The sequence below is a fragment of the Trachurus japonicus genome, chromosome 5 (assembly GCF_045865225.1).
Source record: "Trachurus japonicus isolate A0001 chromosome 5, Traja_1.0".
Taxonomy (NCBI): domain Eukaryota; kingdom Metazoa; phylum Chordata; class Actinopteri; order Carangiformes; family Carangidae; genus Trachurus; species Trachurus japonicus.
This window is the reverse complement of record NC_140911.1, coordinates 37,387,117-37,411,013: the sequence shown is the minus strand read 5'-3', so window position 1 is coordinate 37,411,013 and position 23,897 is coordinate 37,387,117. Positions and strand designations below refer to the sequence as shown.

At 42.5% G+C, this 23,897-nt stretch overlaps 1 protein-coding gene across 4 annotated transcripts in view; it reads left to right on the top strand.

Moving 5' to 3' along the window:
* Positions 1-23,897, top strand: part of magi3b (membrane associated guanylate kinase, WW and PDZ domain containing 3b) — a 142,460-nt gene that overhangs the window by 114,567 nt on the left and 3,996 nt on the right. For 2 of the 4 annotated variants that reach the window (XM_085777801.1, XM_085777803.1), the window contains exons 5-20: positions 1,114-1,282; positions 3,336-3,415; positions 4,230-4,287; positions 5,943-6,049; positions 12,392-12,577; positions 14,856-15,503; positions 15,823-15,864; positions 17,420-17,451; positions 18,139-18,304; positions 18,410-18,504; positions 18,714-18,921; positions 19,262-19,444; positions 19,617-19,802; positions 20,257-20,353; positions 21,146-21,251; positions 21,755-21,892. In XM_085777801.1, the coding sequence (XP_085633927.1) occupies positions 1,114-1,282; positions 3,336-3,415; positions 4,230-4,287; positions 5,943-6,049; positions 12,392-12,577; positions 14,856-15,503; positions 15,823-15,864; positions 17,420-17,451; positions 18,139-18,304; positions 18,410-18,504; positions 18,714-18,921; positions 19,262-19,444; positions 19,617-19,802; positions 20,257-20,353; positions 21,146-21,251; positions 21,755-21,892 (2,501 nt within the window). The remainder of the gene's footprint in view (positions 1-1,113; positions 1,283-3,335; positions 3,416-4,229; positions 4,288-5,942; positions 6,050-12,391; positions 12,578-14,855; positions 15,504-15,822; positions 15,865-17,419; positions 17,452-18,138; positions 18,305-18,409; positions 18,505-18,713; positions 18,922-19,261; positions 19,445-19,616; positions 19,803-20,256; positions 20,354-21,145; positions 21,252-21,754; positions 21,893-23,897) is intronic. The other 2 variants (XM_085777802.1, XM_085777804.1) reach the window with 1 other exon arrangement.

Genomic DNA, 23,897 nt, shown 5'->3' with positions numbered 1-23,897 from the left:
CATCCAGGAGTTCTTTTTATGGAAAGAGACCGGTCACAATTGACTGCTCTGCTGTAGCCCACAGCTGTGGCAGAGGAGTCTTTGACCAGCCATAGATGGGCAGAGTTATGGTCGAATGAAAAAAGAGGTTAATGGAAAATGTGAGCTCTAAGTCTCTAAACTCTTGACTGCAGCTTCTCCCATCAGCCTGTCGTTATCAACTCCCCCCCTCCCTCCCCTGCTACTGTCCTTCTCTAACCCATCTGACTTATATCATGTGGACCCTCACCCCTCAGTTCTCCTCCAGGCTCTGCCCTCAGTCTGCTTCTCCAAGTGTTTACATGACTGGAGCAGATGCACTATTATGTGTTTGTGTCTTTAAATGTGAAGCCCTTTTTTCTGATCAGTGAGGCAAGGGAAGAAAGCCTTTCAGACACTGCAGATAACGAACACACTGATGCTGCTGAGGGGCTCTGGTTGAATTTTTAGCAATGTTATACTCAATCTGAAATTCAGGTTGAAAGATCTTTAGGAAATACATCCTCCAGAAACGCTTTTATAGCAGTATGCATGACATATTTTGGCATTATCCTCCGTTGCGAGGAGGTTAGCATCACATGAAAAGAAAAGGATGAAAAGCACTCATGTTTCATCCCTTTATAACCGTCTTCTGAGAGAAGGCATGAAGCGCTAAGTGAATTAGGAGGCCCTTTGTTGTGTGTTTCATGTTCATTGTAGAGCAGCTTCTCATTAAAGGGGAGTGTCCACAGATGCTGTAAAATGTATGTGAAGAGCAGCAGGAAAATATTATCATAAAGAAACTGCCTCAAGGTTCAAATGGCCCTTTCTAGAATCCCTGCGTCTATCATCGCAGCCCACAGGGATGTGCACACATAGGCCTAAGCATTAACACTGTGCGCATACGCGAAATGCAAAACAGCCCTTTGGCAAAGACATGCACACCATCACTCACATGCAAATCCTATGAGTGATATCAGGCCTCCCTCCTGTCCCTGCAGCAGGCAGGAAACCAGAAGGGCAGAGGTGTTGCTAGGGGCTAACGTTAACGCTCTGTCTGCTCTGTTTTCTCCCTGTTGTTCCACTTTCAACCCTGGCTTTCGCTCCTCTTTCCAGAGCACAAAGAGAGGGTGGACTGGAGGAAAGCTGTGCCCAGCTATAACCAGTCCAGCAGCTCCATGGACTTCCGCACGTGGAGCTCCCTTCCTCGCGACGACAGCCTGGAGCCCCTGCCCCTTAATTGGGAGATGGCTTACACTGAGACTGGCATGGTCTACTTCATAGAGTAAGTGACAGATGCAGCCCACGGGGTCATGAACATCGACTGTAATTTTGAATTATTTATCATGTGAAAATGTCACATGTCTGTATGTTTCATCCTCTTCGGGATAAAGATGGATGATTATTTATAGTTCTATAAACTGAGTCCATTTCGGTGTTTCACCTGTTGTTCAACAGAGGACACCTTTATGTTCTGGGAACACACGATAGCCAGTAGTTAAGATCTGATTGTATTAACATGGTTATCAAAATAAATAAATAAATCCATCATTGCTTGCAGTGCTGAGTACATTTTGGCATTTCAGTGCAAACATTTCAGTGAATTTGAAATTATATTTGACACGTTCAGCTTTCATATGCTGTCAGTCCCAAAGAAATTTACCACATTTCTGTACATCTCTAAAGTGGAAAATTTAATTTTATTCTAATACCCCATATGATGGCATGTACAGTCTATTTAGTATTAACTGTAGGTAGCCTAATTATTTGAGGCGCCTTGTTCACAGAGATAGACAGGCACAATAATTAAAAAAGAGCTGCTGGCGCTTCGTCTAACAGTATTTCATATTGTTTGTTACACAAATACACATTAGAATTGTAGAATATTGTTTAGAAAACACAAAGCAATTGTCTGTGTAGCCAAGAACTATCACTGAGCCACAACATTATGCTGGGCGAAACGTTCCTTCATTACCATGAACACGTCAGTCCCACATAAACTCGGTTTAGCTGCTCTAAACACTCATTAGTGCAACACACATGTATTCATCTGGATCTGAAAATAATCCCCAACAAATTCAAATCACCCCTGTTTGAGTAAAGTTGTTTTATATCTCTGTGTCAGTCTGAGGCAGAGGCTTTTCATGGGACGATAAGCAAAGTAGTACAGCAGAGGCTGGAGCAGGAGCAGCAGGAGGAAACTGCAGACTTTAGCTGTGACTTCAGCCTCATCAGGTGGAGAACAATCCACGCTCTGAATGATAAGTGTTGAAATTGAGGGCAACTGACGACTTGAGTCTTGTTACTTATGTTAATGATGTCGTCTTACAACTGCAGCGGGGTAGGCTGCAAGATGTGATATTAAAAATGAAAGTGAGATTTGTGTATCTGATGTCATAGAGTATTTGTATTTACTGGCATCCATGCATAATGAAACACAGATAAATGTGTCTGTCAGCATCAAATCAGTGTCTAATCGGCCCAGCAGTGGGGTTAGGTTTGATCCTGCCATGTGCACAATGATGGGTTTGTGATCTACAAGTCAACGTCTCGACAGCATCACGTTCACATAAAAGGGATAGAAAGAATGAACTGGGTACAGTGTACACATTCACATCCTTCCATGATAACAGACGTGACTGACAAGAGTTTAAATATTTCGAGGCCACACTTTGATGGAGCTCAAAGCTCCAGGGAGGTGTAAATACTCCAATTTATTCCCATTGACTGCCACAGTTGTTTCACTTTTTTTTCTTTACCAAATACTGCAGCTTTAAAATCCCAGGTTTCCATAAAGACATATTATTAAGCTCTGTCATCCAATCGAGGCTTTGATTTTAGAACAATGGAGTAAACAAACCCTCAGAGGGATATACTATACTATATGTGTGTGGGAGGACATACAAGCACGCGTCCGTGCAGGCCAGTGTGTTTTATTCATGTTTGGCTCTAAGCCACTTGTCTCTGAAGATATCAGAAGACCATTGTGATTTTCCTCCTGATTACACACCCCAGTTGTTTAATGCAGTTGAGGATAAACGAGTTTGTCGTGTTGCACATTCAGAGGGTTTTTTTCCCTCCCCTCTGAAAAGGCCACCTAACCATAAACACGGGAATGTGACAGCTGAACATAAACCGATGGATCAGATGTTTTCTGATGAATCCAGTAGTCCTTGTGCACGAGGGCATATTACACAAGAGAATACAGTTACTGTTTTTTTCTGTTATGGCACATCCTTATGTTGGCTACTCGTGGTCGAGTAGCGGTTTCTCTGCTGGCACATGCTGGCGCAGATTTTTATTGTTGATGTTTCCTGGCTGCTCTTTCTGTTCTGCAGTCACAATACCAAGACGACTACGTGGCTGGACCCCCGCTTGGCAAAGAAAGCAAAGCCCCCAGAGAAGTGTGAGGATGGAGGTATGTAAGCTGCACTGCCCAGCCGCTCTACTCAGGCAAACTCAAGTTAACTGCTGCACATGTACAATATTCACACAAGGGCAGACCTCTGTTGTATTTGCTGTCCATCACATGGTCCGTCACTTCACACATTCTCACACAGTTAATCAAATAACAAGCCAGGTAAAATATGACAGTGCAACTTCTCATCCAAATGACATGTCACCCAAGATTAACCCTGAGCATCACAGTCAAGCAGCTACATTTTTCTGAAATCTAGAGCTGAAGTCTACTTTAAAGAAATGCAGACGTGCCTTTGTATCCCCAGGATGCTAATGTGGGCTTAAGTGCAGGCAGAGACAGTGAGTGGCCACAGCTAGAAGAGTGGGACCCTTCCAGCTTGGTTTTAATGGATTTTTACAGGCGGACGGAAAGCAAGTTGGTGTGTTGCTTCTGAAAAGCAACTCCAAAGCTCTCTCTTGCGTGAAGAGCTCTTTTCTCTTTTTTCTTTTTTTTACTCCCTCTGCCTGATATGTTCATCAGGGCATGATGTACATCAGCCGTTCCATCCGGCCTGCTTGTTGTAACCACAGAAATGTTCACTAAATTATTGTAGGCTATTTTCATGGCTACTTTCTTATGCTAAATGTCCCAGTCAGGGGGAAAAATACACGGGTAGCTTCTGCTGTATTTCACCACCATGTTGAATGGGTTACAACTCCCAGATGATGGTCTGCTAAATACTGTGCCTGCTTTTTCTTCTTCTGTTATCTTTGTGTGTGCACCCTGTTTTGCATTCTGCTACAACACAGTGTGACGCTATTTTCTTTTGCAGAGTTGCCTTACGGCTGGGAGGAAATTGACGATCCGCAGTATGGCACATACTATGTTGAGTAAGTGCTATGTATTTATTGATCTATGTCAATTTTCCAAGGAGACCAGCTGCCATAATCATAAACAGTGTAAATAATAGGCACACATACAGTAGTACACAAACGCGTGAGCAGAGGTATCATAGTACGAGTGCATGTTACACTTAGTGCACATTAGCAGTGGACCAGCATGAATCAATACTGTCTAAAAATAAAGAGATGGATCTAGCACACAGCTCATCTTGTCTCAGGTGAGGACGCTCTGATGCAACATGCAGACAGGAAGCGTTTACCTGAGAACACTTCAAGATTCTGATCAGGATTTTCCCATTGTTTATCAGTGGGTGGTAAAATGAGACTCTGTGGGTAACATCACAGTGACCTGCATGTGAACGCAACGCTGATTGTGCTCTGACTGTGTTCTGCCTGTGTTTGTGTAACTAAGTGTGTGTACGGAATGCCAGTCTGGGTATACGTCCCTGCATATTGTTTGCGTGTTTGTCGGTGTGCAAATTGGGTTTTTGTGCTCAGCACTGCAGCGGGGAGCCAGTGAAACACAGCCATTGTTACAGCGGTGGCGAGAAGTGGGGGAGATTTTCAACTATAGGATGCGTGGAGCGAGGAGAGTGGGGGCAGGAAGGAGAGGTAGCAATCTGTTGTGATGAAAAGAGAACGGGAACGCTTGCGTTGTTTCATTGCTCAGACTGCAGAAGGATCCCTCCTAGGTAGAAGTGACATGAGAGAGGAACTCACTGTTTAGACAAGGAGACAAGGAGAGTCAATGGCACAAAGATGGAGCCTATTGCTGCCAGTGTTTTAGCTTGAAATGAGCTCACTGTGAAACAACCACTGTGGTTTGTATGCCAGGGGACAACAGGCTGTTTACCTTGTTGTAGAGGAACAGGATGTTGCTGGCAGTAGGGGGGGTTCATTTCCTATCAAAAGGCTAAAAGCCATAGTAGCTTCCCCCCATAAAGAGGAGGCAGCCAGCCTTTACTGCATGTGTGCTGTGTTTATTAATGTATATAGTGGTGCCACTACCGTGTCCCTCTATTAGAAAATCACAGCTGCATTATAGGAAAGGTCCATGCATAATTAATTGCAGAAAAATGGTTATTCAGACCCCTTCACCTTTTGCACATGTTATTACACACTTCATTTAACGTTTTTGCCTATCAATCCTCTCTCATTAATGCATAATGTGAAAACATGTTTTTTGAAATGTAAGGAAAATCATTAAAAATCAAAGCATTTGAAGAATATTATCATACAGCTTATATTATATACTCTTCAAATGCATATAGGCACTAAAATTATATATATATATATATTTATATATAGTATAAATGCAGCCTGTCTGTACTTGAAAGTCTCTTCTCTTAAATCTTAATCTGAGTCTCTTCTTTTTTTAAAGAAAATAGGCTACTGGCAGCACTGCAGGACTCGTAGTGTGGTACTGGTACTGACTAAGTCAGTCTACTTTTAGTCTTTTGTCTGATGAAGAGCACATTCAAACGTACGTCACAGTCATGTAATAAAGTACCACACTACGAGTCCTGCAGTGCTGCCAGTATTTTTGCTTTCTTCGTTCTTTGACTTTTTCTGCTCAGCACATGCCCTTTCTCGGTGCGATGTGCATGTCCACAAAGGTTTTTTCTGTCTTTTCTTTTTTTTAGCCACATCAACCAGAAAACCCAGTTTGAGAACCCAGTCCTGGAGGCGAAGAAGAAGCTGAGCCAGGAGACGGCTGCCATCCAACAAGCCGCGGCAGCACCTTCCCAAGGTAACAACAACACTGCAGAATGTCCCTTTAACAACTCCCTCTCCATTTATGGCGCTTTTCCACTACACTTTCACAGCACGGCACGGCACAGCACGGCACGGCTCGGTAAAGGTGCTTTTCCACTACAGCTGAGTTCTTCTAGTTCCTCCTCAGCAGGGGCGGGGGCGGCACGGGGTGATCGTGGAGGCGATCGCGGGGCCGCATTGTCTGTCTCTCTTTTTTCGATCCGCTCGTCAGCTCCAAACTCACTCATCTGCACCTCGTTAACAGACCACAGCGTGATTTTACACACAGCATCATTTAACTCAGGTGAAGGAATAACAACAGTCTCGATACAGATCAGTGGGTGCTGTTGCCGCTATGTTTTTGAAATTTCCGGGTTTGATTCTCATGTGAGACGTAGCGCTCGCTCTCTTCCAGTGACGACGCTCTGTCCAATCAGTGGAAGGCAGACGGCTGACGTCACATTATAGTATCGCTTCGGCTCGCTTGGAACCAGGGCCGAGGAGGTACTAAAATAGTACCTGGCTGGTACCAGGTACTAGGGCTAATGGAAAAGCAAAAAAAGTGCGCCGCGCCGCGCCAGTGGAAAAGCGCCATTAGATTAAAAGGAGAGAAAAACACCCAGTACAAGAAAGAGATTTAATCACAGACACATGGAAAACCTGCGACCACCACACTGCTGCTGTAACCTGTGACCTTTGAATAACATTGTTAGATTTCAGCCTGTCTGACTCAGGTTTATCAGACATGCATAAACATGTTCGGCTATAATTACTTCCAGCACATTTCTGTCATTCATCGTCACTGTCTGGGAAAGAGCAAGGTATACCTATATGGGTGAAATGATCTAAAATCATGACACACTTCACATTTAACATGTTCTAACAGCTTGTATTACTCATTCATTATAAGCTAATTCTTCCCCTTTAGTGCTCTTACAGTGTTAATTGTCCTGGTCTCTCTAGTACCTCGATGACATTCAAGAACAATGGGAGTAGCATTGGAGTCCTGTAACATTTTCACTGCATTTATTTTATTTCTGTACCCACTATAAATCACAGGAGTGAACAGTGGACAGTAGCAGTGGACAGGAGCATCGGCTAATTGTCTAAACTCTAATTGTACTTCAATTACGTTGGCTTAGCCTGTAGAAGCCGACCCTCTCGCCTCAGTCAGGGCGCTGTTGATAAATATGTTTTCTGGGAATAGAAAGCAGTGGGAACGTCATCGTTTCATGCAAGGTCAGCTGAACGTGTCAACCTTCAAGTAGCCTCAAACAATAATGGCTTGTCAAACTCAGTTTTTTCTTCCCTGGTTCGCTCATGTAATACATATTCTTGTCAGCTCCCCTGTAATGGTCTGTTCTTTAGGTTGACAAGCCATTTTTCTCCCGCAATAAACATTATGAATTAAGTATGTTTTCATTACCATGGATGTATAATAGATTACAGTGCTGCAGCGGAGCGAGATAGACAGGCAGAGGCCTGGCAGGGACTCTGGGAGAGAGAGTGGGAATGCAGGGGAGGAGGGCGGCTTTTAGAGGTGCATGTGGCAACAGCTGGTGAAACAGCACGTCAGAGAGGCCAGGCATAATCAGACAGCTCTCTGCTCAGGTGTGTGGGGACTGGAGAAACTGATTACCGATTACACAACCTGCTGAGCTGTCAGACAGTTGCTATGATGAAACCAAAGCATCATCAGTCGGCAGTTACACCTCAGGCAACATTTCAGACTTTAACAGTTAATCAAGATAGAAGATTCCCAGAGAGGGTTATTTCATGGAAATCAGTACTATTACAATACAAAAGAGACATAAACATAAATATACAGAGGGATCCAACAGCATGATAAGACTTTACCCTTCATTTAAAAGGAACAGTGGTCTGAGACTTTCACACTCCACTGTATTCAATACTTTTTGTTAAAAAAAAGTATTTGCTAAATTGCACAGAAACGTTTCTTGACATCAGCTTCTCCTAGTGTCATTTTTATTTTGCAGGGTATTATCTATTGGTTGGCTATCGACAACTTTCAGGTCAATATGTAATTTGAGGTGTTGCGGCAGCTAAACCTGCAGAAACTGTGGTGTTTGCGACCCATCTGACACACCAGCTTTTGTGTTCACTGCCTGCATTCTTCTAATTCGATTGTCTGCATTGTAGCTTGGTATTTCCCCCTGTTAGTCAACTGTTGGCCTCACAGCGCCAGTTGCTTTTGAATTCTGCTGTTCAAGGTGCATTCCTGGAGACAGCAGCTGCCGTTGCTCCATTGATCTAGTAAAGAAGATGTCTTCCCAATTATGCTGAATAATGTCACTGGAGATTTACGACGCAACTGAGTCACACATGAGAAATCAAAAACCATGGCTGTTTTGATGCGGTGGATCTGATGGTTTTGTCTGCCTCTGGCTTTCAAAGTCTGCCCACAAACATTGGCACGGAGACCTTCCTTGGACTCTCCCACACAAGTGCAGGCTCGCACACGCCACACTCACTTCCTCCATTCTGCTTCTTTCTCTCTCTTCCTCCATTACCTCTGTCGGTTCCTTTAACACACAAACGGGCAGTCAGAATGATTATTTCAGCACACTTTGGGGGTGGGTGGGGGGGAGAAAAAAAAACATGCCATGTGAGTTTATCAAGCAATTTGAATGTGATTATGTAAATGAGCTTTGCTTGATCCATGCAACAGTGTGGACATCTGGAGTCCACGCTGGCTGTGATAAGTTACACTCACTCACAGCTGTTTATGTCTGCGGTAGACGTTTGTGGCTGCTGAACCATTTGATAGTCTGAGAGTGGCTGCATTTAAATTCCTCACACAGGCCTCCAAAACTTACAGAGTGTTTTTTAAAACTGGAGGAAATGAGAGGGGGAATATGCAGTTTTTAGTTTTCCTGCCAAACTACTGTTGTGATCTTGATATGGAAATAGGCTCTTTGTGATTGGAAGCCGCTGTCCACTCACCATTTGCACCAGACAGAGATAAAGAGGTAGAACTGGCAGAAAAGATGCACTTTCAAATTCACATAGTCACAGCAGGTGGCATACACATACTTTAGTGTGGTCTTTTAGAATCCAGTTTAAAGGGATAGTTCAACATTTTTGGAAAATTGGCCCATTGCCATAATCCCTATAGTCATAGCAGTAGGTTCGTTATCTTTATTTGTCGGTGTAAGCTATTTTTAGAACGGCAGAGCAGAGCCGTGAGCAGCTCAAAGCTACGCTACGGAGGCTCATGGGATTTCTTGGTTTCCCTCATCAAACTCATCAAAAACACAATCCAACAACTCCAAAACGCTCTGGTAGACAAGTTGTGACCTGCACATTCACCACGCTATGAGATAATAACGAGACAGAGTTGTTTTCGAGGTAAATACAGAGACTTCTTGCTGAAAAACTGTCCCTGAAGGCAACGCGCATCAGCGGTTTTGTATGAATTTACCTTTAAAACAACTACGTCTCGTAATGTTCCTGTTATTATCTCATAGCGTCACACAAATAAAGGTAAGGAACCTACTGTACTGCTATGACTATAGCGATTATGGCAATGGGCCAATTTGCCAAAATGAATTGAATTATCCCTTTAAGCAACACATCTCAACATTTTGCCAAATGGTAGCTTTAGTGTGTCTTATTTAACCTGTTGTTGACTTTTGGACTTACTTCAAAGTTGAGTGATATTCTATGGTTTTTTTTATATTTGTCAACAAATGAAAATACTGAGACCGGCCCAGGCAGCTAGAATCATGACTGAGATTTGATGACAGTAAGAGAAATATCATCTCATTGTTGGTTATTCTAACAGCCTAACTGCATTTAACCAGCAAGGTCACAGTGAAATAATGCTGTTTATTAGCAGCATGCAGACTGGTAGAATATTGGATCTAAATTAGTCATTATAGGGCACTTGTAAAGGCTTTTTTTCTGCAATTGTATTGAATTTTATTCATAAAGAGTGAAATCATAACATATTATCACAAAGCACTTTACAGGGTAAGGTCAAGATCTTACTCTCTTATTACAGAGATAAACTAAACAGTTTCCACAAAGAACAAGCATTTTGTGATGAGGGAATGAGAGTCCCTTTGAATAGGAAGAAACAGAACCAGGTTCAGGGGCATCCATCTGCCTCTACCAGTAGTCCATTACTAATAGGCCACTAGTTTCCCCCTAATAACCTCCACAGAAGTGCTTATTGATAGTAAGTCAAGAAGTTGCTGTTCATTGATTACGATTGGAATCAATGAATCATGGGTTCATAAAGCTAAGATCATGTTTTGTAAGGACACTGGGGGATTTGTCCTTGAGTCCAAGTGAACATGTTTACCAAATTGGTGAAATGCCCTTGATGCATTATTGAAATATTGAGCTCCTAACACCAAAACTGCTTCAACCTTGGTCTTTGACCACCACAGTCCAGTCAGTTAATCATTAAGTCCATTGCGAATGTTTGCTTCAGATATGAAGTTCCATCTAGATGTTACAATGGGAGACATTGCGTCCTCAAGAATGAGATGGACATAAGCACAAAGCAATTGGACTTTGCCTCAGGATATTGCCATTGAGAGGGCAAAAGAGATGCATGTCTATTGAGATACACAAGTTCTATTCCCATTCAGTGGTTGAAGAGCAAAGCCAGTGCGGTATAAGAGAGAGCTCCTTCAGAGATTTTCAAATAGACCTATTTAAAGCTTTTTCATGGCTAAGAACTTAAGAATAGAGTTAACTCTGGTAGTTGTATATGCTATTATGGATGTGGAGTGTGAGGAGGAGGCAACTTTGGTGAATTATGAGCAAGACCCCAATGTTAGAATGGAGAACAAATTCATACAAGTCAGAGTAAATTCAGTTTATTATTATACACCTAGTACTGTAGTTGTAGAGAATGGTTGTGCAGACGAAATTAATGAAGAAATGCTTTATAATGAGTAATAAAACATGCTATTAAACAACTAGTTAATGTTGAATTACCCATTCTTGTAATAGTAAAAGTAATGTACGTAATATTAAAGCAGAAGTAAGCGGAATGTTGGTGTTATATAAGTCTTAAATAGTTATATCTTCCGACAGCAGCACTTATATAGAGTGTTTGGTCTGAAACACGGGTCTGTCAGTCACTCTGCTCTGCTGTAAGCCGAGGAGAAAACTTTCCTTGTAGCCTACAACCTTTATCCAATGAGGAGAGAGAACGGCATAAAGGGGCGGTCCTCTCTGTGTGTGCACGCCAAGGGGGCAGTTGCATAGACTGAGGACGATGCGTGTGCATGTGGTGACGTAGGGATGAGGGCAGGGACTGCTAACTCCATCTGCTGACAGGAAGTTAACCAAAATGACTGGATCGCTTACTTCTGCTTTAAAATATAAAATGTGAAATTTGTTTGTTTACTGCGTATTTGTCCTTTGAGTGGATTTGTTTTGCTGCTGTGGTCCATTCAAGAAACTGGTAGGATTTAAAAAGAAAAGAAAATGTCAGACCATTTCTCAACATATGATGATATTTCTGGCATCCCACAGACTGACAGCCGCATCACATTCTCTCAGTGTGAAGAACAGTAGCCGCACCATTTGTCACTGGCTGGCTTCACTTTTACAGTTTTTGAGTCAAAGCTAAAAGGCAGTTCAGGCCAGGGACCATCAGGCAGCAAGGGAAAAATGGTGTGTCCGTGATCTAAAGTGCTGATATCACAGTAATGCCAGATAGGGAGGCTGCTCAGTTTAATGCAGTGTGACCCTGACTGTTGGTTATCTAGTGTATGCCACGGCCAAGCTGCTGGTCCATATTGATGATGCCATTGACCTTAAGTTGTTCCTTACTCAAGTTATAAAAAGTCGACACTGACAAACCTCTTTTTTCGGAGTCACTGACTGCAGTGGGGAGGGGACAAGAGAGGGCATCTTCCTAAATTGGACCCTGCCAGGGGTGTTTTATAGCCGTTCTGCTCTATAGTTTTATAATGGGGGGAAGTCAGTATATTAGATCTAAAGCTAACATTTAATATAATTTTTTCTGTCTGTCTGTGTCAGTACGAAAAGGTCTCTGTCACTGGGTTTATCTATTTTAGGTATATAACATCATGGCTGTTAATTAGAAAATACTAATTACTGTCTTGATACCCTGCACATAATGCATATAATTGACTTTCAATGCAGACATGGATGGATGGATTTTGCTGCCTTTCAAGAAGGATACAAATTCATTCATCAGTGTTGCTGCATTTGATGTTGCACACAGCTTGGAGATATCACTTCTGTTTGAGAACAGAACACCTCCTTCTCAAGGCGCCCATTACATAACTTTTTTTACACACAATTGCCTTCATGTACCCTTTGTGTACAGGTAAGGGTAGTGGCTTCACCTCAGACCCCAGCCAGCTGAACGGGGAGATGTACCACACAGCACTGAAGAAGAGCTCCCAGGGATTTGGATTTACCATCATAGGAGGCGACCGCACGGATGAGTTTCTGCAGGTGAAAAATGTGCTCAGCGATGGCCCGGCTGCCCACGACAACAAGATGGCGTCCGGTGGGTAAAATTTTTCCTCTCACTCTCACATATTCCCCATAGAAAAGGGCAAGAGAGAAGGGAATACTCCTGTTCCAATAAACATTAAAATCCTATTTAGCTGGCAGGAAGATCCATGAGTTTATATCTGCTAATTTCTGCAATATTACAGAAAATTCTTTTGCAGCCATCTCTGACGCACCTGGAGGTATTAGTTCTACCTCTGTGTTGTTCACTTAACCCAACGCTGTCCCCTGAGCTGGATAAGGCAATAACAACAACCTCAGCTCTGTCAAGGGCACCGTTTTCTTACTAGGCTGTGTGATGGGTGGGTGTGAAACTGTCTTACATCTTTGTTGTTTAGTTTCTGATCTTTCCATTGCCTTGCGGTTGTCTACATAAACCAACAGCTGTGTGTGCGTGCGTGTGTGTGCATGTTTTCAACTGATTATTCAAAGACGAATGCGCCATTCAGTTCCACATGATTTTGAAAAACACTTGAAATTGGATGAAAATTGAGGAAACGCCCCTGAGTGCGAGAAGTGTCATCAAATGTTTGAAATCGTGTTACAAGGAGAGAAAATACATTGATTTTGATGTAAATTTGCTTCGATAATATTTTTTACATGAATTAAATAATCACAAATACCATTGAGATATAAAATTTAAGCTGGAAGAATATATTTTTCATTTCATAACACTTTTTGACAGGCGCATGTGCTGCAGTGGTTTGGACTGAATGGATTGAACACAACTAGCGAATTATATAGCTTTAAGTAGTGCACTCAAATTTGGTGTTTAGCATTACTGTACATCCAAACCAACTAACTAACTCAGTATTTCTTTTTTTTTTAAGTATATTTGGGCCTTTTAATTGATAGGATAGTCAGAGACAGGAAATGGGGAGACAGAGGAAGTGAATGACATGCAGCAAAGGGCCGATGGGGGATTTGAACTGGGTCTGGCAGCAGCGTGGCGCCTGCTCAACCCAATGAGCTATACGATGCTGCACGCTGACTGTCTTACACTTCTTGAATATATGAATGGACAGTAGTTTAGCAACAGGAAGAAAAAACAGGGGAAGAGTCTCAAATTGTTTGACTGTTATTATGGAGTCGGATGTGAACTGACAACATTTTTTCAAATCTTCAGTGACAACATCTCCCATGAGTATCAGTCACAGACGCAGTGTGTCTCATTACCAGCCAAGTTGTTGCTGTTTGTTCATGTTGATGTTGAGATGTCATGAGGTTTCTTTGTATTGTATGTAGTGTGTGTGTGTGTGTGTGTGTGTGTGTGTGTGTGTGCACATGATGGTTACAATGATGTGACAGAAATCTACACCCATAGTTGCAAAGAGTGCTATTCGGATCTGCTCAACAATGGAGCAAGTGAAGGAGAGACAGGAATAAAGTAGAGATGGATGGTAGACTGAAGCAAAAAGGAACAGGTACAGAGAGCTGCCAAAATGAAACTCAACCTCCCTCTGTTTATGATGACTCCCATTGAAGCATAATGCAGTCTGTTACAAGTCTGAGAGTGGGAATTACATAAGTGTGAGGATGTGCTTGACTACAAATTCAAAATATTGATAAAACAGTACCTATCAAAGTAAGAATTATCGTATGGTTGTATGGAAAAGTCTTCGCATATTGTATAATTATGTATATCGTATACTTATGGGTATATGAGATATAATAATTTAATAGATATGTCTCTGATACTAGCTTTAATAATATAATATACAAAGGGAGGGCATGTCACAGTTTATGCATGGATATAGTGATGTGTGTATATGTAAAGGTATGCAGATGTGCACATGAAAGATATTGCAGTATGAAGATTTGATATACAAGAGGTGTATAAATAGAACGTATGGTTGTAGTATGTGCGTGTAGGAATGTGTGTATATGTTGTGAGTATATGGGTATGAAGGTATGTACATACTATATATATATATATATATATATATATAATGATATGATAGTATAGGATATGAAAATATGGATCTATAATATAATATAAAGAGTATATATGACTAGTAGTAAAAGGTGCTGATATGAAATCAAGGAGTGAGGAAGCTAAAAACCTCACCGTGGTTATTGGTTTTTCTTGTGTAGTTTTGTTTTTGTTTTTGTTTATGTACTGATGTTTTTGTTTCTTTGGTGTTTGTGTTTATTATGTTCTGTATATGTAATTCTGTCGGACCCCAGGAAGAATAGCTGTGGTTTTGCTGCAGCTAATGGGGATCTTAATTAATAAAATATAAACTAAACTTTCTGCTCTTTCTCTGTCTTAGGTGATGTGATTGTGGAGATTAACGGGATGTGTGTGCTGGGTAAGACTCATCCAGAGGTGGTGCAGATGTTCCAGTCCATTCCCATCAACCAGTATGTGGACATGGTTCTTTGCCGTGGTTATCCACTCCCCCCGGATGTGGATCTAGACAGCGACGACCCTCTCCCGCCGCCTCCTCCTCCAACAGTGGCTCCGCCCCAGCAGGCCCTGCATGGGGGCGAGGTGGTGACGGCCGTGCCCCTCATTAATGGACAGCCGCTGCTGGTGAAAGGTGACGTTCTGCACGGCTCCTCTCAGGAGCTCCACTACGTCACCACGGACGCCAGCGGGCGGCCCGTGGTCGCCGCGCTGCCCAACGGGAGGCAGGGGGAGCGAGAGGACGGCGCCTCGGGGATGCTGCAGCCGGAGCTGGTGAGCGTGCCGCTGGTGAAGGGGCCGGGAGGATTCGGGTTCGCCATTGCCGACTGCCCGCTGGGCCAGAAGGTGAAGATGATCCTGGACGCCCAGTGGTGCCGCGGCCTGCAGAAAGGAGACGTCATTAAGGAGATCAACAGGCAAAATGTCCAAACTCTGAGCCATGCTCAGGTGGTGGACATCCTGAAAGACTTACCAGTGGGCAGCGAGGTCAATGTGCTGGTGCTGCGAGGAGGTGAGAGACTGAAACCGTGATACATCTCAGTTTTTGTCTGTCTGTCATCCACTGTCTGTCTGACTTTCTTGCTTTCTCTATTTCTATCTGTCTGTCTGGCAGTATGGATGGCTGTGTACCTACACATCCATCCATCCATCCATCCATCCATCCATCCATCCATCCATCCATCCATCCATATCCATGTTGTCTCCATGTTCTCTCTCTGTCTACATGTCTGTCTCCTCCTCCTGTCTCCATTGCCACTCATTTTTGTCATGCTTTAATGGCTTCTTATGTGTGACGTAATTTGCTGTCACTGTCAATGCAACTTCAACAGTGTCCATGGGAGGTGAGGTCAGAGTGCTGATACTGACAGGAGGTGAGGTGGTGTTGTGGCTGGATGGGATGGGGGTGGGGGGTTCTGTAGAAGCCCGGGTGATGTCACTGTGTCTGCGCTCCTTATAAGGTCACCACAGTAGAGACATGCTGCCTTCCTGTTTTTAGCTGAATAAAACCCACCTGCACTTCTGTGGCCAGTGTCAATGATGGTCAGCCTCGCTCTGTCATGTCTCTTGCCACCAGACACGTGCTCAGCTCAAGCATCTCAAGCATTCCTCCCGTGTGCCTCTACTCAACCTTCCTCTGTTTATGATGACTCCCATTGAAGCATAATGCAGTCTGTTACAAGTCTGAGAGTGGGAATTACATAAGTGTGAGGATGTGGAGGGAGGGAGAGAGAGAGAGAGAGAGAGAGAGGAGGGTAGGCACCCTTCAAATGTCTCCTACATCCATCTCCAGCCGCCCCGGGGATTCAGCACGCAAGTCGATGAACTCCGGATTGGCTTTGATCATCCCAGAGCGCAGGGGATTTCTGCATGCCTCTATATCCATGGCCCCTTAAAGAGCCATGGCTAAATGGCTGTAGAGGGACGGGCCCCCAGGGGCCTCCTCCCTGTAGCTGCGCCTCAACTCTCCTCTGTGTGTGTCTCTCTCTCTCCTCTCCCAAAACACCCACACCATTCACCCTCACTGCTGTGCCACCATCATCACCGTGTCCTATTCCACCGCTGTGCTGCATGGCCTCACACTCAAAGCAGAGCTGGACTCGGGCCCTCCCAAACGAGGAGCCGTTGCCAGTTTTAACCCTCATTAGCCAACAGCCTTTGGCTTTGAAGAAGATCCCTGTGTCAGAGCGGTGGACATCACACTGAGCGGAAGAAGAGTGGGCCTTAGAGAGAGAGGATGTGGATGGGTGTACTGTATATCTGGATGTGTTTCAGGTGTTCAGCATCTTCATTTGTCTGATTTCATTGCCCATGACGACACTCATGCTGGATTGGGAATTTTTGCAGTAAAGCGGAAAAATGCTGCTGCGTCTCCCCTTTCGCATCAGGCTCCACTTAACCCCTCATCAGACCAAGCCCCATAGGGCTGTAGGCTCCAGAGAAGTGTTTGTTAATCCAGTTAATGCGGGGAGTTGGGAGGGGGGGGGGGGGGTCTGTATGAGATGATCTGTAGGGAACAATCTGAGCGCTGGAGATGGAACGTGTGGGTGTACAGTACGGAGAGAGAGGGGAGAGAATTATCGGTCATTGAATTTTATGCATGAATCTCTAATGCTCTCACCGCTTCCTTGCCTGCTTCAGGCTTGCACCATGCAGCCAGCACTCCAGCAAATGTACCACCTTCATATTCTCTATGTATCTTTAATCGCACATGGATGTATATTCCCTAATGGAGCATTCTTTAGTGAGTACACCTCTTGAGTTTAGAGCTGAACACCAGGTTTATTTTTATGTCCGTTGCTGCTCTTTTCTCAGCCAGAGAGGCAGTGCCATCTGGTGGCTGGCAGCTCCCTGATTGGCTGTTTGTTGTTTCCGAATCACATCTGCATTCTTACCATATTTCTGTTATCCATCTGTGTCTCTCCATAGGTCAAACGTCCCCTGTGAAGAGTCTAAAGGCTGTGAGTAAAAACATATCTTTTCCTATTTCCTCACTATTGTTTTCCCCTCGGGGGCTCTTCCTTCAATTTAATTTCAAAGCTTTTTGTCCTTGGGCCTAACCAGTAAGCCTCTTTTGCATCAAATTAAATGATAGCAATAAATTTGAATATTGATTATGTTTCTGGGCGCCTCCTTTTGTTTGCTCTGAAAAACGGTCTTAATTACTTCCTTTCAGTGTTCGTATTCTTAGGGCTATTGTCAGGGGATTGCAATGGTAATGAAGCATGGATGAGCCTCTTTAGATATGGTGGTATTATTAATACAACAGTTTTAGATAAAGAAGTTGCCCTTTCTGCCTGAATAGGCCTGTCACTGCCATGGGGAAATCTTTACTTTTTTCCTGTGAATTTTATATTACATTCAAATCCCATTGCTTTAGCCCCAAACACAATAGGAGAACAGTGAGAACAGTCTATGCTTAAAAAAAAAGGAGGAAGAAAGGCAGCGACTTGACCTTTATTGTTTTTGGCAATCTATCACTATTAGATGCAATTTGTCTGCAGTAATGAGCTGCAGAGACTGTTGTTAAATATGTGATCCTCCTCATTAGGGATTAAGGATACATGGTTTAGTTAGAATATGAAATTAGAATTGTGATCATATGTTCTTAATTATTATGTGATGTTTTGACTCGTGCTTCTTTGCAGAGACAGGAAATGACGGCCAGTACGGAGACTTTGGATGGTATCACTGACTCAATGCCCCAGGCCTTGCCTTACCACTCCAACACGAGCACCCTGCGCTCTGCCGACTCCCCAAAACGAGACGCCACAGAGATGTACCTGAAGTCCAAAGCACTGCTGGAGAGCAGACGTAAGTGTGAACCAACACCAATTGCTCTCAAGAGGTGTTTTTTAACCTCAAGTCCTGTTCAACTTGATCTCATCCACAAGTAGTGATAGTATTACTCATCCACAGAGCCTCACACCAAAGACATTGATGTCTTTCTGAAGAGAGACATTGAAACAGGCTTCGGCTTCCGTGTCCTTGGAGGAGAAGGTCCACAACAGCCAGTAAGTATATGTGTAACACACCTGTATGTGTATTTCGAGCATTTAAACCTTTATTATGAAGAGGCTATAAAATGAAGAAATATATGATTGATATAAAATGCTAAAATGACTTTGCCAGCTCATAAAAATGTATATGCCTTAATAATTATTATGGTTTCTTTTTTTCTAATGGCCAGAGCCAGTGCTCCATTATACTAACCCTGTATCAGAATGTCTTTCCCCAGGTCTACATCGGGGCCATTGTGCCCAACGGAGCTGCAGAGAAGGATGGTCATCTGAGAGCTGGGGATGAGCTCATCGGCATCGATGGCGTGATGGTTAAAGGCCGTTCGCACAAGCAAGTGTTGGATCTGATGACCAACGCCGCCCGTAACGGTCAAGTCATGTTAACCGTGCGCAGAAAGGTCATCTACAGAGGTAAGCTGCAAGGAGAACCACGCTATGTTTCTTGGTCATGTACTCTACCTTAGAGTGTTTTCCAAACACCCAACGTCTCACAGGGTTGTTAAGAGAATAATCTGCTGACGTAGATGAATTCAACATTTTTCAACAGCAGCAGTTTGATTGTTACATGTACACAATGTAATTATTCATACAGTACATTGATTTATGCACTGAGAATAGACAATACTTGTAAAAATAGATGATAGTTATCAGACACAATTCACTATACTGTAAAAGCCCTCGGGAATGCAGACACACAACGCACAGATTAATTATACCAAACACAAAAGCATCTGTATCATCCTCACATCAGATGCCACAGAGGAAGAGATTCAGGAAATGGCTCCTGTGCTAGTGAACGGCTCTCCCAAGCTACCTCGCCTACCGATGCCCAGCGCTCTGGACCACGAGTCTTTTGACATCACACTCCACCGCAAGGACACAGAGGGTTTTGGCTTCGTCATCCTCACATCCAAGAGCAAACCCCCGCACGGAGGTGAGAGTCAAGTCTCTCAGATCTTACATCAGTATTCTGTGTTTTTGATCTCACTGACGAAAATGATACAAAGTATGACATTTGACTACACTTAATATCCTAATCCACCTCAGAACTCACGGCCGACATTCTGAAGGTAAAAAGTGATTTTGTGACTTTCATATATTTTTAGTTATCCCACATAAAATTGGCCGAATCATTGAAGGCAGTCCCACCGACCGCTGTGGCCTTCTGCATGTTGGAGATCGTATCTCGGCGGTTAACGGGCGCTCCATCATCGAACTCTCTCACAATGACATTGTTCAGCTTATCAAGGATGCTGGCAACGTTGTCACCCTCACTGTTGTTCCTGAGGATGGTGAGTAGCTCTGTGTTCCCGCTTTTGTGTTTGCCACTGCTGGGTGCGGGCCTTGATCAATTCTTGTGATCCAGCTGTTAAACTCCATTGTCTATGAGGCGGAAATTAGTTTTGTAGGTAGGTAACCAAATCAATCCACCATGCTTTTAATAAGAAGGTATGAATATTTTAGTATTTTATAGAATTAAGTTTCAAATTGAAATAATCCATATTTGACAAATGGCAGTTCCTCTGAAAGGACTGAACAAATGAAAATAAAAGAAATTACTTCTACATTAGTAATAAGTCTAGTAGAACTTCTTATAATTTGGCTGAATTTTCTTCACGTTGAAAGTTCATAATTCACGACTAATAAATCATGAACCTTGTTACACTTAAGAAATTGTATTAAACATGTAAATTTATTCCAGGTTTAAATTGTATACTGATTAAAACATCCATCTATGTATTTCAGAATACAAGGGTCCTCCATCTGGAGCAAGTTCAGCCAAACAGAGTCCAGCTCTTCAGCACAGAGCTGTGGGACAAAGGTCAGCACTTCAGGATGAACGGTAAGGATCTACTCACAACAAAACATAAGAGCACAGCTGTCATTCACCAAAATAAACAGCCTTTGAAACTGTCCAAACATTGGCTATACCAGTAGATTTTTAAAATAACTCACTGATGATATTAACCTGTCCAGTGCAGCATCCTGTAGAAGTTAATTAATGTGTTGTTTTGTTGTTTTATACCTTAAAAGTACAAAATATAGTCCAAGTTATCAAAGCATGTTGCATTCTACAACACTGACAATTGTTGTTGCGGTTTTTTTTTTCTGTCCAAATTTGTATGATCAACTCCTTGACTGCTGGTTCTCCAAGTTACAACTCGCTCCTCAATGTTTGGCCTGAGGAGGGTTTATACTGAAGAAGACTGAATATTGAATGGAACCTCAATTAACTTGTAAATAAATCTTAGAGGGGCATAGTTATGATGATATCAATGTAGAGATGTTGCTATTTGACAGTAGAAATTATAGCCACAAAAAAAAAAAAAAACTCATTCAACATGAAGAAAAGTGTGAAAGAGGGAGTGATGGCCCCAGAGCAAACAGCTTGAGAAAATTGTTCTAAACAAGGACACAAATTTAATAAACATTAAAGTGATGATAAAGAATAATCATGTGTACAGTATAAAAGACCAGAATTAAAATATCCATATACAAAACTGCAGTTCTGCTCCATTTAACAGTCAGCATTAAATTAGATTTTCTATTTTGCATAATGGCTTTTTTTTGTGGCCTGCAGCCTGCTGTTTACAGCATGTGTTACTGAGAGAATTACACGTGTTGTTTGTTGTAGTTATAACCTGGACCTGGAGGAGAAAAGGGAGGGAGTCAACTGGTCTGACCACAAAACTCTTCCACTTAGTGAGCAGGGAACGCTGTGTGTGACAGGAACCAACCAGGTGAGAGTGATCCTCTTGTTCTCTCCTCTATATGTTGTCACAGCCACCATCTGAAGGCAAAGGTTTCTATGTAACAGGTGTATGCTGCAATCTTTATGACAGTGTGTTTCTTCAATATTATGTACAGGTGCACTGAATTGAATTCATGCAAACTGCTTTAATCATAATTTTGAATGATGCAATTTAAGGATCAGTACATTGTAGATAAAGACTGAAAAGAGCATGGATCATTAAGACACCATCTGATGAGACATCACTGATGACTCAAACAGAAGCAGTCATTAAACAGAAAAGCTGTTTAATGAAAAACTGTTTTTTTTAATATATATATATTTAATAAACCCTACTTAAAGAATATATTTATGTTATTATGTTTTCTGGTATGTGTGAACATGTGTGAGGAAATGTTGCTGCCTGACTTTATGTATCTGCATGTGCATTAGTAACTAGGGTGTTTTTTTTTTCTTTTTCTTTTTTTTTTTTGTCATGCTTGCTCTGTGTAGGGTTGTCTGACGGTGGAGTTAGAGAGGGGTCCCAGGGGTTTTGGCTTCAGTCTGCGAGGGGGAACAGAGTACAACATGGGCCTGTACATCCTCAGACTGGCAGAGGATGGGCCTGCTCAGCTGGATGGAAGGATCCACGTGAGTGCTCCATGTATAATTAGATTTAGGGTTGAAATTTGAAAAAGCTTCTCCTCCTGAACTGGACATGATTCAGTGCAGAAAAAAAGAGAAAAAAAGAGACATTCTTTAAAGGAGCTATTAGTAACGTTTGCTTCTGCTACATACCTCACGTTAGCATACGTTAGCAATAGCTGGTTTATAAGAGTCTGGAGGAAACTCCAGCATCAAACTTTATACCCTTACTCCTCCAGTGCTGTGAGCAATTTTTGTTTGCTCCTACTGAAATTAGCATGCCAACCTTTCTTACATGAAAACTACAAATATCCCCTTAAATCATCAGCCTGTTTACATACATGCAGTCTGTTTTTTATAATATATATATCAAAAGCTGGGGTTGCACCTGTGGCCATACGACGAGGTGAAAATGTCTACAACATAACATTACTAGTAGAGACTGCAGTATTTATATCCCACTGTCTTCAGTGTTGGATGGAAATCTGAGATCTAAAAATGTAAAGTTTGCCCTCAGGCTGCTACGACAAAGAAAGGTCACAGGGTCATTAAAAGGATAATGAGTGTTCTCAGAGAATTACAATGTTGAATAATTCATTATTATGGCATATCTTGAGTGAAAAGCAAAATGAAAACTAGTAGAAATTCCCTCAGCAGAAATGTTGGTCATTTGGTTTGTCTTCCAGAGAGGTCAGGGGTTGGTGTTGTAGAGCTGTCTCTGTTTGGACAGTTTTGGACAGATGGATAAACAGACAAACAGATGTCACCACCATCAGGAGCTGCAGCTAGAAAGAAACATCTGGAAAATAACTTCATGCTTGATGTTGCCTGATTAAATAAAAGTCAGAGCATTCTTGGGATACTCATTTGGTTTCGCTCAACCTTGTTAGAACAGTTTGGTCTGCTATTATGCAAATCGTGACATAGCTGAAATATAATTTTGCACATTTAGTAGTTTAGGGAGAGGAGAGGTAAATCAGAGAAACATGATTTCTGTTGCTGTGTGCTGATTGCACCAGAGATTAAACTAATCAATTGGGTTTCTGCAACTGCCAGTTTCAGTGTTGAGGTTACAATGCTTGATGCTTTCAGCTATTATGTGGTTGTTGTTTTTATTCAGTAAAGTCATTTAAGTCTGCACAGCAGAGGGAAAACATGAATAGCAAGTTATTGTTTATATTTCTAGTTTCTTTTTTTCCTTATTTGTTTCTTAATTTTAGAGATTTTGATTGTATTTTCTTTGAGAAGTTTTTAATTTGTGTTGTTTTGTATGTGACCAGGCTACTGTGACACAGGTAGACTGTACTCTATACAAAAAAAAACACAGTCCTTCTGTGTTTGCGTGTGTTTGCGTGTGTGTGTGTGTGTGTGTGTGTGTCCATCCATCCAGGTTCATGTACTGTTAGCAAGTGTCCCTCTCTCTATTAAGTGTCCTTGAGTGGGATACTGCACATTTCTAGGACGGTCACACTGTAACTGAGTGTGTGTGACAGAATCTATATTGTGATGACCTGTACTCCGTCTTTTCTGTGGAGGGGGATCAGCAGAATTAGAATCTCCCCACGGGGATGAGATGATCAAACTGTTATTATTAGGATGAGAGAGGGGAGACGATGCAGTGAGGAACAGAATAGAGACTCCTGGAGGGAATCAATCTTAAGCTTGCCAGACTGTGATCTTTGGGCATGACTTTGCCTATTCAAGGGTGGTAAGGAGTGTCAACACTGATTAGAGCCTAACAGACTGACATGTTTACACGCTTTATCCTGAGTTATGTTGTCATCTCCAATAATAGAGGCTACCTCCAGGGTCTTCCAAGGATATATGTCTGTGTCTCTGTGAATGTGTATGCGTGTGTGTCTATGTGCATTGGGGGGGGGGGGGATATTCTTTAAGTGTAAGCATGCAACCCCTGTATCTTTGACTGCATGTGCATGTTCAGCAGGGCATGCAAAGCGTTGGCGTGATTCTGTTTAATAGCTGCACTTTCTGCATTACTCCATTACTCCCA